At 34.7% G+C, this 13,811-nt stretch overlaps 1 protein-coding gene across 3 annotated transcripts in view; it reads right to left on the reverse strand.

Moving 5' to 3' along the window:
- Positions 1–5,598: 5,598 nt before the first annotated feature.
- The window catches only part of LOC116025949, a 12,872-nt gene continuing 4,659 nt past the window's right edge, over positions 5,599–13,811 (reverse strand). For 2 of the 3 annotated variants that reach the window (XM_031267366.1, XM_031267356.1), the window contains 9 exons: positions 13,127–13,294; positions 12,015–12,375; positions 11,793–11,936; positions 11,315–11,467; positions 11,098–11,217; positions 9,540–9,620; positions 8,642–8,791; positions 6,513–8,267; positions 5,599–6,060 (listed from right to left, as the gene is read on the reverse strand). In XM_031267366.1, coding sequence (XP_031123226.1) covers positions 5,938–6,060; positions 6,513–8,267; positions 8,642–8,791; positions 9,540–9,620; positions 11,098–11,217; positions 11,315–11,467; positions 11,793–11,936; positions 12,015–12,375; positions 13,127–13,294 — 3,055 coding nt within the window. In that variant the 3' untranslated portion in view covers positions 5,599–5,937. The remainder of the gene's footprint in view (positions 6,061–6,512; positions 8,268–8,641; positions 8,792–9,539; positions 9,621–11,097; positions 11,218–11,314; positions 11,468–11,792; positions 11,937–12,014; positions 12,376–13,126; positions 13,295–13,811) is intronic. The other variant, XM_031267374.1, reaches the window with a different exon arrangement.

Consider the following 13,811-nt stretch of genomic DNA (forward strand, 5'->3'; position numbering starts at 1 on the left):
TGTACCCACGAATCTTTCATTTCCAAGAAAATGTGAGCATCATTGCATTTATAACAGATATATGTTTTCTTTCTTGTTTTTTTGGTAAGTAATAAATTCACATATAGCTAAATTTTATTTTGGTCATAATTCAAATTAAAAAGATCAATAAGTCGTTACTTCTTTGTCTGACCAACTTCAATATAGTTAATAGCTCACATTCTTATTTTGTCAAAAAGTAATTATAATATTGATTTTTACTCAATTCAAGAAGAAGAAAAAACTAGGAATTGATTTTTATCTAATGGAAAATGGAGATTTTGGTTAGAATTTTTTTCTTGTAAATATGATTTTTAGGTGGGGTCCCATTTCTAAAGGGAAAAACTTGTACAGATTGTTGTGCTTGTGCAGCAATCTGGGCGCACAGAAGGTGCAAAGGCGCATAATGCCTTTAGTTTTTTTTTTCTGTCAGAATTTATTGTTTCCTTTTTTCCTATCTCTCTTCTCACTTGCTTCTCTCTTTTACATGACCTGCAAAAAAAAAAAAAATCACAAAATTTACAACTATTGAGATTATTCTAATTGGTTCAAATCAATAAAGTTAATAATAAGATGCTTCAATTCTACTTGGAGTCTTTGGTTGGGTTGTCCCCGACTCCCTGGTAGCTAATAAAGTTTTATTCTGAGAAAATGATGACTTCAATTAACTAATGAAATGGTAAATTTAAACCCAGTGGGGTAGCTCAAGTGACAAGTGAGCTCTCTTTGTGGGGAGGAATTTCGGGAGAACCCGGGTTCCAGCTCCTGTAAATTTATTCACGGAAATGCATCATATTAGTTGAAAAATGTTATATTACACAAATTGTCAAAGCACAAGTAATTTCACAAAATTTCCTCCATATCCCTCTAAACGAATCATCAGATATAAGTTGAACCCACAAGAATTAATAAGTTTTTTCCCTAATTACATAAATGAAACCCTAAATGCTTGTTTATTGTTATTGAAGAGGAATCCAGACCATAAGCAAAAGTAACATATTTGAATTTATAATCATGTGTAATAATCAATCCTAAGCAATTTTTTACTTGTCATTTTTTGTTTCTGAAGTCAAATTCCTTTTCCATATAGTGATATACAAGTTTTAGGGTTTACAATTTTTACAATTTAAAAAAAAAATTTAGTAATGTTTTCAAATTTAGTGTACATGTGGTGGGGATTCATTGGATGAAAAAAAGGAGAAAATCCTATATATGAATTTACTTGTTTGCCCTTTGATAGATACCCAACATGGGAACTCAGTCAGTACCACCCAATAGGCAATTGGACCTCGAACTCTGCAGTCAGCATTTGGGACGTGACCCGTCGATTCCTTAACTATCCTTCCATAACTTACAATTTATTACACAATTATTATTCAATTATTATCCCTTTATTAGCTATTTACCACCTGCTAATTACCCATAAATTGCCATTACCATGTACAACGTAACTACTAGCGAAATGTATTAGCGGTTTGTAAAAAAATGTTTGGTAAATTTAACTGTTTAGATTAGCGGTTAACATGTAAAATGACCAAAAGGATATACATATATTTAATAATAATTTAATCATAATAATAATGTTTTTAAATTAAAAAATTAAAAATTAAAAAGGAAAGGGGAGCCGCGCACAGCGGCTCCCCTAAATCCCCACTTATCCCACGTCGATGGGATAAGTGGGGAAAGGAGCCTCAAGGCTCCAATTTCATTTTAACGGTGGCAGGCTCCAATTTTGGAGCTTGCCCCATGGTTTAATTTATATATATATTTTTTTTTATGTAAAGGGCGTTTTGGCGAAATTTGGGGATTTCCCCAAAACGCCAATGCAACACGATGCTATTTGCAGCGTGTTGCAAATTGGCGGTTTGGAGCAGATCAACATAGTTTTTGGTCAAAACGCCGAAAACAGCGGATCTGTCAAAAATTGGCGGATCCGCCACTAACCAAACACACCTTTTTTTTTAATGGTCTAGATTGATTGACACACACACACTTCGTTCGCACATATTTAATCAACATTCGCACACACTTCAACTTGAAATCTTAATCAATATAGAACATTAAAAAATTTTGAGATCAATGTACATCAATCACCGTTTGTACACATTTAATCACCGGTCTGCACACACTTAATCACCATTCGCACACATTTTATTACCGTTCGCACACACTTCAACTTAGCATCTTAAATCAATCAATCTAAATCATTAAATTATTAGATGGATGCACAAGATCTGATCTCACGATCTTACCTAAACAAGTGATCTCATATGATCTAACTCTATTATATATATATATATATATATATATATATATATATATATTATTGGTCTAATCTCCTTTGAGACTTTCAAAAGTTTATAAATTAGGTAAAGTACGTGATTATAGATTATAATACATTGCTAACCAATTTGCACCACAATTAATAAATTCTATATAAATGTGGAACACTTTTTATATAATTATTGGCTAGGAAAGTATGAATAGATTTTAATAATCACAAGTAATTTAAGAATGCAAAATTTTTAAGGAATTTGATGATGTGGGAAAGAGGAATTGACCAAAATGGCAATGGATATTTATTGGCACAAGTTGCTATCAACAAATGGGGATAAGCATTAGTAGGGTAAAACAGTAAAGTACCAATTAAATAATTTGGATATTTGAATATTTAATGAAAGCAAAGCTAACTTACAACTCAGCCGCAGCCAGGAAAGGTTCTCACAAGATTCATCTCATTGGCACAGATATATATTGAAGGAGATAGACGACTTTTTGCACATGATGAATATCCTTTTTTTTTCTTTTTTTTTTGAAAAGGCCAAAATAGTGTCTATTTAATATACATTATAGATAAAATATGTCTCGTGATTCTAGCAGATAATAAGGACTAAAAATAAATTAATTTAAGTTATTTATAATTGATCAGCTTAAATTAAGAAGGAAAATATACAGCTCTGATCCATATGAATGCCCTATTGTTGTTGTTGGCTCAGATTCTGAATTTTCCAACTTTTGCTGCCCGTTCATTATTTTACATCTGAATCTGACAAATCAAACTGTCAAAGTACACCAAATGTACAATTACCTCATACATTTATTATAATAATAATAATAATAATAAAAGGTCAAAATACATCAAAATTTTCAACACTTCAAAATTGTACTAAAAATGTCAAATGAAATCTTGTCAAGTGGCCAGCCGATTAAATAGAATTTCATAACCGAAACGTCACTGGTTGGAAGGTGTTTATTATATTTTTTAATGAATAAGTTTTTTTTTTTCAATTTTGAAGAAAATTAAAATACAAATTTAACAGTTGTAGTTTAGAAGGAATAATTCCCGATGTATGTCTTTGGCAAAATATAAATTTCATACATCTTCACCGCAATGAGAGTACAAAATTTCACTCTTATTTGAAGGGAAAAACTTAGCTCGAGTTCAAATTTCTGAGCTCATAAAGATAAGTATAATCATGATAACAAAATTTTAGAAAGAATTAGTCAAAAATAAGTGAGTATGGGACTATTGACCTCTTCCTAGCCTAACAAAAACATGCTAAAATAATTTTTAAAATTTATTGTGATGTGGATAATTGTTGTGATAAGATTGAGAGGATTGCAAAGTCAACGCCTATGAAATTCCCTAAATTTTGTGAGGAAAATATCAAATATGGCCGAATGATATAAAAAATAAAACATCACTAATTTGATCATAGAACATAATTAACGTAAATTATTCCCTGGTTTCGTGGCGGCTGCTCTCCTAAGATTTAGGGTGTGTTTAGTTTGCATCAAAATCGGAACAAAAATCAGTAATAATATAATGAGTTTTGGTGAAAGTATTTTACATGTTTATTAGTAGAATAGAATTAGAAAGAATGATTACCGTTGTTTAGTTATGTATGATCCTATAATAGAAATAAAGTTTTTTTTTTTTAAAAGAGAAAAAAAGGTTTTAAAAATACAAGAACAAAAAATTAAGACAATTTAGAGTGCGTTTGATTAACAGGTTTAACTATGAGAAATACTACGTAGGTATTAAAGTCATTGTTATTGTTTGTTAATAGGTTTTTAGAACAATATTATAGGTTTTGATTACCCCTTAATTGCAAAACTCATTTCCTAATAAAATAAAGGTTTCATTCACCTATTTCCCCAAGTCCCCAACTATTAATAATCATTCTCATTCCACCCTACTACCAAACATGCAAAATATTTTTATCAAAACCCATTTACCATCAGTGCATCACCAAGTATTTGATACTCATTCCGATTTTGATTCCCATGTGCGAATCAAACACATCCTTATTCTAATATAAAAACATCCAAAGCACCAATATGAACCCAAAAAAAAAAAAACATTAATCCAAACTTAAAAATCAAATTACCAATTGGGAGGGAGAATAATGAAATGAAACTTTTATTTTATTAGAGAATGAATTTTTTTAATTAAGAGATAATCAAATCACATAATAGTGTTCTACAAACCTGCCAACCAAACAATAACAATGACTTTGATTCCCAAAATCCATGCACCAAACACCCTCTTAGTAAAACCTTGATTTAGTCCATGCAATACGGCTAGTGTTATTATTATAAACCTAAGATACCAAAGACTTGCAAGTTAAAAAGAATTTAAAAAAAAAAAAGATTCTAACTTGAGCATATTTAAATTCAAATCTTAAAAATAAAATATCAAATGAAAAACCCTAATGCTGCCTCCCTTTTCTCTCTAAAATCAAACGCCTTTCTCTGCTGCTCAACTTCGGCTTCCACCGCCGGCCTCCGGCCGGAGCTCTGATGGAGCTTTGAGCCAGCGGTTTTGGTCACCTTCTATGTTTGCTCTCGCTCTTCTTCCGCCCCGACCACCGTCGCAGCTCCGTCCGCCTCCGACCACCGCCACAGATCTTCTTCTTCCGTTTACTCTCCCTTTGAATAAAATAATAGTAGGTAGGTATTCGGGTTTGTGTTGGTAGTCTTGAACTCCCAACCCTACTTTGACTTTACCCACTTTTTATTTTCTCTATTTTTGTGTTTTCCTCTCGTTAGTTTCACAAGCTTTTTCCCTCTCGTTACTTTCACGAGCTTTTCATTTTCATTAGCATAAATCGTTTAGTTTGGTTTCGACAAGTGTTGATCTTATCCTGGGCGAACAAAAAAGAATGATGAAGAAGACCCAGATCTTTGATGAAGCTTTAAGCTCCCTGAAGAAATATAGCTTCATAGTTATAAAACAGTCTGCGATTCAAGTTTTCTATAGCATAGTTAGAAAAGTTGTTTCTATGTCTGACGGTAAGGAATGGTTTACCATTTCATTGATCATTGACGTGAACGTTTTATGTTATGAATTAATGGAATAGCTACATTTACCTTCAAAAAAAATAAAAAAATAAAAAAAATAAAATAAAATAAAATATCAAATGTTGATTAAATTTTTCGTATAAAATTTAAGATTAAAGAAGGAAGAGTTATATTTTACCCACCACCAGCCCCTCCTCACTGCCACACAGCCTAAAAGTCAACAATTAGAGGTGTACATTCAATTAACTGAACAAAATTAACCAAAAAATTTAAAGCTTTAACCGTTAACCAAACCAAACTTTTTATTACCGAATTAACCACACTGAAGTTTTTTTTTCAGTTAACCGGTCGATTAACCGAAGTTTTTTTACTAAGATTAGACAGTGAGAACATTTATACACTCAAAAGAGTGAATTTCATTTCATTGAGATTTATAACTCACCAACTTCCTTCTTCCAAGTGATTTGAGGGTGAACTTGCCCGATTTCTGAGCAGAACAAGTTCATTCCCCATTAGTATGCATCGTTCTCATAGATCAAGGAAGCATGCTTTTAAGCTGTATAAGCAGCAAGATTATGATGTTCCTGAAGTACAGCAAAGATAAGATTCGATGAGCTAGAGGCTGCCCTGTGCAGATTTAGGATGTCTAGACCCCTCTTCGGCAGTCTTTGATTGCGTTGAAACTCGTTCAGGTTGGGATTCAAGAGATGTGGTACCATGTTGTACAATCTGTTGGCCCTGCATTATAACAAGTCAGTCTCAAAATACACACAATAAACACAATCAAGAAATAAACAATCTCCAATTTCTTAAAAGGTTTTAGCTTTTATCATGCACAATACATTACTTGTTTGGCCCGACTTAATTTAGAGCTTATCTATACTTCAAAAGGCATAATCTGTGTCAAACACTAAAAGGAGAGGCAAAACCCCACTTATTCAAAAAGGTTAGAAAAAAACAATTTGAGACATTTAAAAAGGACTCTTTATCAAGAAGCTCTTGTTGGGCCAAACAAGGCACATGGACTTCTGAGATTTACGGAAAATTGGAGCTAGAGGTGGATACTCCTAATCGGTACTAGAGAACAATTATCATATAAATATATTCAAGACAACAAGCATGTGCTGATGCGGACTTCTGTTCTATGTTACGTTAAATGATCAAGATTTTGAGCAGATATTGATGCTCACCTGATCTACTTGCTCCTGCAAATGCTGGTGCTGTTCTTGATGTTGCTGAACCTGGGGATATCCTCCTTGTTCTTGTTGTTGCTGCAAAGTATGTGATGTTTGCTGATTTAGTTGGTATTGCTGCAAAACTTGCTCATATCCTTGTTGATTCATTTGGTACTGGTAAGCAAGTGCCGGTGATTGATTATACGGCTGCATTGATTGGACCATCTGTTGATATTGCTGCTGATGATATTGTTGCTGCATTTGCTGTAGATACGGTATCTGTTGTTGAAACTGCTGATGTTGATATGGAAGCGACTGAAGCTGTTGTTGCTGTTGGAAAATCGGCACTTGCTGCTGATAGGTTTGTTGATTTAAATACGGTTGTTGATGGGGGTAGGACTGCTGCATTTGCAGAAACTGCTGTTGATACTGCTGATACTGTTGCTGCAGAAGTTGGTACTGCTGCTGAGAATGATATTGCCACATCTGATCAAACGCTTGGCCATGGTGTGCGTGCCCAACCTGTTGGCTAGTTTGCATTGCGTTTTCTGCGGTATTTCCTTGTGCGGAAGAAACAGGTGAGGAAAACATTTGTGGTTGGTTTTCCAAGCCATGTTTAACTGATATATCCTCCTGAGCAGCACTTTCCCGAGGTTGAATGTTTCCTTGACCAGACTTCTCTGGAACTAGTGGGAGTTCGGGATCACCTTGACTATTCTGTGTCTGTATAGGATGGATTTCGAAAGTCGAGTCCTGTGGTCCTAAACCAACTTGCTGTGGATGCAGTTGCTGATCCTGTAGTGCAGGATTATGGGTGAATTCTGAACTTCCGCTTCTAGCAGGTGTTGCCATGTCTTTAGTTTCACATTGATTTTCTGCCCTACTTGAAGTTACTCTTGAACTCGGATGCTGTGTTGCTGTAGAATTTTGATGGCTAGCTGCCGTGAAATCCCAACTCTGGGCAGAATCAGCGGCTGATTTATTTTCATCTGCTTCATTCTGAGCTAGGGTAACAAAAGAACGACCATGGCCAGCATTAAGGTGACCTTCCGCTGATCTGCAATTGCTAGTTGAGGGAACTTCTTCACTGCCATGATGATCGGAGGCCACAAGAACTTGACCCTCGGGTACTTCTTGTTGAGAATCTGGGGAAATTTTCTCCAAAGAAACTGATTCCAGTTGCTTTTCGAGCTCAAGTTCCTGCGGACATAAAATATTCGTTGACCTAGCTTCTTCCTCAGAGATTTCTGGAGGCACATTTGGTCCCGATGGCTGTTCTTGCTCAAGCAGGCTCGATGTCGATGCATCTTCTTTGGATTGACGTTCAGAGATAGACGTCCAGTCCATTTGTTGAGGACAATCTTCTTTAGGTCGCTGATCCAATCCATCAACTAATTCCATTTGTTTCGATGCATCAGTTTTTGATTCATCATCAAAGTCGACAGAAACCTTTGGAGATAGTTGCTGCAACTTTTTATTTGCAACGTCGTCATCATCCAGTGTCGGGATTTGCTCTGCAGATACATTGCTGGGCTGTTTATCATCTACCAGTGGAAGCGAAGGTAACTTCTCCTGCTCTGGCTGCCAGATTAGATCACCGGAACTCTGATTTTTAGATGGCAGATTAAGCAGGACAGGGGAGTTGCTTTGTCTTTCTTTTGATGTGGGGTATTTATATAATGGATTGACCCTTATGAGCTGGGGAAACAATTTGATGTGAAGATTCCATGCCTTCTTTACATCGTGGACTGTTCCGCAAAGATCAACAAACTGCAACAGTTGATTGATGGTTAATTTTCTGGAAAACCAAATGCTAAATTACACAACCCCCCAAAAAGGAACAAGTATGAGAATTTATAAGTCAAATGTTGAAATAGTGTTTTCAGCAAAACTATTGATGAGTAACTGCATCATATTATCAGTTTCTAAAGTTTATTCTTCTATATATATTTGGTTTCGTGGCCAGGCTATTGGTTAATAGTCCTCCAGAAAATCATACTATTATGATACTCCAAGAATGAAGAAAATTTTCTCTCCTCGCCTTCCAAAGTAAAGACATAAAAAGAAAAGAAAACCGAAGACATCCAAAAACTGCAATTGGTGCAAAACAAAAAAGAAAGCAAACTTTGAGAGAAAACTCTAACCTCCAAAAATAAAGTTGATATATACTCTCTATCTTTTATATCCAAACCTTGGGGTCCATCCAATGATGGAGAGATTGCAGTGGTTATAATTGAGTCTATGATGCTCAGTTGTTTAGCTCCACCATGCATCATTGCATGTCTAATCAGTTCCTGCAAAAGTAAAATTCATGAATTGTTTTGCAGGCCTCGGGGTTCCATAACAAGAGGTTTTGAAATGGTTATATTTTAAAAGCTTTTCTTATGATGGCATACTCTCAACAGAATACATCCTTAAAAAGATCCTACTTTGGCAAAACTTTGACATAAGTCGAAGGGAGACTTTAGGTAGAGATCACAAGTTTGATTCCCAACCCCCTCAGATGTATCCAAATAAATAAACAAAGATCTTTCTTTGCCTATCAGCAATAAACATAAACAATGAAAAGAAACCGAACTATGAAAGCAAGCCCTCAAAATTTCCTAAAACCAAGGCCTCAATCATGTTTGACACTTTCATTGTAAAAATCAAACAAATAAGAATACGGGGGTAACCCCAACCAAGATGGCTAAGGATACAAACTTGTAACCACAAGGTCACGAGTTTGAATCCCAGCCCTCTTGGTTTGAGCCAGCCAGCTATGGATAACCTAGGCTAGTTTACCTTCTTGTGATCCTTTGCCGGCTAGGGTCACGGCAGGGTTTACGCAGTACACATCCTCGAATAGTGGTTGCGGGTTTCCCTTGTCACCCCAAATAAATAAGAATACTAAAGTATGAGTCCACCTTAAAACTATGAATCTATGATAACCGTAAAAGGTATAATCATGTAGCTGAAATTTTAACCCCAGCACACTAGTTTGCCTTTCATACAATAGAACTGTTCTCTAAATAACTCATCCATAACACCATAAAAACATACCTCGTAAAGAAGTCTGCTGTCAGGTACCTGTTTTATTCCTTCTATTAATACATCTCTAGAAGTGTCTGCGCCACCTGTGAGCTGGAGGCAAATAGAAGGCAGTTAAGAAAGTTTCAGAACAACTAGTGGATGCAAAATAAAGTATCAAGAAGGCATGTTGGAATTGACACATAAAATTAGTACTACCAATATAAACTATAAAGACACACACACATGACACACAAGTGATAGGCACACTGTTGATTACCTTAAAAGATTTAGTGTCACTTAAATGAATGTCGATATATTTATCTGCCTTCCCAGTGACAGTTTCATGGTTGCAATTCAGAAATAAACAGCAAACCCTTCCACTAAGCTTAATAAGATACAGTAATGTCTCAATAATTTTGCAAAGATTTTTTTTTTTTGAGCTATCCACTGTATAGGAAGCTAACAAAAGTAAGATCTCAAATCATTTCTGTCAGCAGATGCATATTGGAATATTGTAGATTATGTGCATTTTCTTCTCCTAGCTAAATCAATTAGATTGTGTAGCTTTTTTAACTAGTCTCTCCTCCGATCTGGCGGTTGAGAACAAATACAGCTGTATATACTGTTTCAAGTATCTCATAATGTTAAGGAATTCCTGAAAGGTCTTTCTACAATATCTGTGTATGAATTTAAACTGACTACTTTTAGTATGGTCCATTTTAGCAAATTCTTTCCCTTGAAATTACTATAGTAGCCATCAATTAATACATAGATCAAATGAGGCATAACACTTAAGTGGAAATGTATGGAAAAAAGGTGGCAGCTAATATTGAAAGTTCAATGATGCATCAAAAAGTAGAAGTAGAAATCAAAGAGGACAAGGAGAGCAAATTACCCAGGAAAACCCATAAAATCATCAGAGTTCCAATAGCAATATGGTCATACAAATAAAACAAACATGAATCAAAACTAAAAAAGGCCTATTATTCAAAGTTTCTCTGTTCTAAATAGTCTGTCTAAAAATAAATTTCAAGCTGGAAAACCAGTCTTTTAAGTTTATTTTTAACATGCCTATCTGGTAACAAATAAATAGTTGTGAATCAGAGAGTAGTTCATTGTATTGGTTTTGAGTTGCACTCCCTCCATCACATTCCTATTATAACATTTCATTTGATGATGGTCAATGAAATCTAACTTCGACCACATTTTTACAATATATTCTATTAAAATTTTGGAATTTTAATTCTCGATTCATGTAGCACTTTTACGTGGCTTCTTAATCTCAAACTAATTTTCAAAAACTGAATGTTTTTCACATTGAAAGTCAGGTTGATATTTATTCAAATCAACCCAAGAAACAAATATCATGAAAGGGCTAGGACAGGAATAGTTTATACCAGGTTGAATATTCAGTAGAAACAACATCACAAATGGGCCGGTAAACAGAGATAGACAGACAGGCAGACAGAGAAGAAGAATTTTCTTAATGATGGGAGGAGAAATTACAGTTCTGGTTAACTGGTTTAAGTAAAACTATTTAATCACCACTTTTTTATGCTGCAATGTTGGGTATACTCATATTGCATACCATGTGTTTAAGCCGATAATAATGGATGTATAGCTTTGGAAGAAAATGCTGTTTCTCCTTATCTGGCATTGCCCATCTAAGTGCTTTCTCATAAATCTCGCAAGCTGCTTCATCATTTCCCTGAAAATTTCAGTAGGCTATAAGTCACCGTAACTCATTACTCATTAGTGAGAAACCTTTTCCAGATTGAGGGAAATTCAAAGAACTTGAGACATACCAGGCGCTTTTCCATGTTTGCTTGTTTTACAACACTTTCAATGAAATAGATATCACAGCCTGAATCATAATTAGAAAAGGATGCACGAGCACCAGCTAAATCCCGTATTTGTTCGCTGAATCTGGCAGAGAAAAGATGGATCCCTGGAACATTCTGCTAATACATATTAAAATATGTCAAAGTCTTTAATCATTTTCAATTCACAACCCCAACTGGCTGATTTCTCTCCCACTATAGAGTATGGCTCATAATAAACAAACCAAAATTCAATGATTTAATATATTAACAATTTAACATGCAACTGATGGATACATTTTTGGTTTAGCAAGAACGAGCATATACTTATTAAAAGCATAATAAGACCAATCAAGCAACAGTAGAATATATAACAAATGAAGTGACTGATGTTAATATGCCATTAAAGTGAATATTAGAATAAGTACTCAGAATTATTTATGCATAAATAATAGAACCTTACATTTAGAAATACTGTTTTTGCCCGCTCTATAGCAAGCAATGCCAACTCTCGTCCCCCCTGAGCCTCCATGAAGTCCACATAGCGCATCCAGAATTCAGGGTAATTAGCGCATGATATCAAGCATCTCTCATAAAGTTTCAGTGCCTGCACACAACGTACATTGAACTCTGAACTATGACCAAACAGATATTTGAATAAACCTTGATGAAAAAGAAAGCCTACCCAATCAAAATCCTCTTGCTTTTCAATAAAGTCAAGATACCGATGCCAGTTGTTTAGTTGATCATCGTCTATAGGAGTTATATGAAAATAACGCCTTTGGATATTTGATTCGAAGCTTTTTATTTTTTCATCCAGCTGGCATGCTTTCTGATACAGCTGATCACCAATAAATTTATATCTATGTAATGCTTTACACCTCACAGATATATCACAAGGATCCCAGAGGTCATTGACAACCTGAGAAATTTCTTTGTCAGATAGTGCAGATGCTCCATTATACAACTCTTCTGCTTGCACTTCAAGGTTTCCATTGTTCAGAGATCGAATCTCCTCCTCCAAAATGCTTACAAGGTCCTTAAAGCTGGAAAATGTATGGCACAATATTTCAACGAGTCATGACAAAAACTAAGGTGACAACAGGGAGTTAAGCATACTGCATTGGAAGTTAAATGCATAAATATGAACATATAACCAATCAAGAGTTCAGGTGGAACTTTATTTATGTATAACACTATAAAAGCAATCAAAAGCATTAATATACAAGGTTAGTATAAGTTAGTTTCAGTTGACAATATGAAAAACTAGCAACATGAATATTTTATTACTTTACTCTTAGAGATCTTTTAGACACACACACACACAAACAAAGAAATCTTCAGCCTCCCACTCTCCCATCATTTAAGTGTAACTCCCCACACTTTTCACTTTTGAACTTGATGTCAAAAATCTATCAGCAAAATCGAGCACAATAATTTCTTTTCATATAACTATAGCATTTAGATTACAATAACCCTCCAGTTTTATTGGTTTTTCTTCTGATAGGTAAATGTAAAAGTCAGACACTGTGCAAAACTCCAACATCAAGCAAATGGGGGGAAAGAAGGTACTTCTGTCTTGAGAGGGAAATGCAGTTTCATTAAATACACAATTAATACAAAATTAAAGGGGTGACGACAGCTCTATACAAAAGATTCAGCTATTGAAGCATGCTTCCCATTCACTACCATTATCAAGATAGAAAATAACACACATGTCATGCAAGTACAAACAAACAAAAATCATTAACCAATATGGATGTCAACATGAGAAATAGAAAGCAAAGGAAGTCATACATTTTATAATATTTCTTTAGTTTCTGTGTAGGGAAGCGTAGAGCCTGAGCATAAACTTTAGCAAGAACGTCCCACTTCTGCTGGGAGAATTCAAATACCATGTATTTGTCCCATAGCACATGACAATAATAATCCTTCCCTACAATAGCCAAGCCTTTTTGAAACAATCTATCAAACAAAAGATATGGAGATGGATATTATTCAAATTATTATGAATAATTTATACCAAGCCTTTTTGAAACAATCTATCAAACAAAAGATATGGAGATGGATATTATTCAAATTATTATGAATAATTTATCTCAGTAAATATGAAATAACCACACTGACATGCACAGCCAGAGATGATTGGCAGCCAAAACAACTTTGGTCCTAAAAGCATCATCTGTCAATCACAGATGCATGTAAACATAACAAATAATCTAATAGTGGATCACTGGATCCATATGTTTGAATATACTCCAAAATATTTAGAATTCTTATGAATGAGTAGACGACTGTGACTCATTGTAACAGAAGCAGATACTATTACGAAGAAGATACATTTTGCTTCTGTACCTAATGAACTGAAAATTCTCAGGTTATTCATACTTCATAAGGAAATGTTCTGTATTATATGCAGATGGAGTGTTGAACATTGTTCATGCATAAATCTGTTGTTGTAACTTCCTCTACCCCCCCCCCC

The sequence above is a fragment of the Ipomoea triloba genome, chromosome 1, assembly GCF_003576645.1.
Source record: "Ipomoea triloba cultivar NCNSP0323 chromosome 1, ASM357664v1".
Taxonomy (NCBI): Eukaryota; Viridiplantae; Streptophyta; class Magnoliopsida; order Solanales; family Convolvulaceae; genus Ipomoea; species Ipomoea triloba.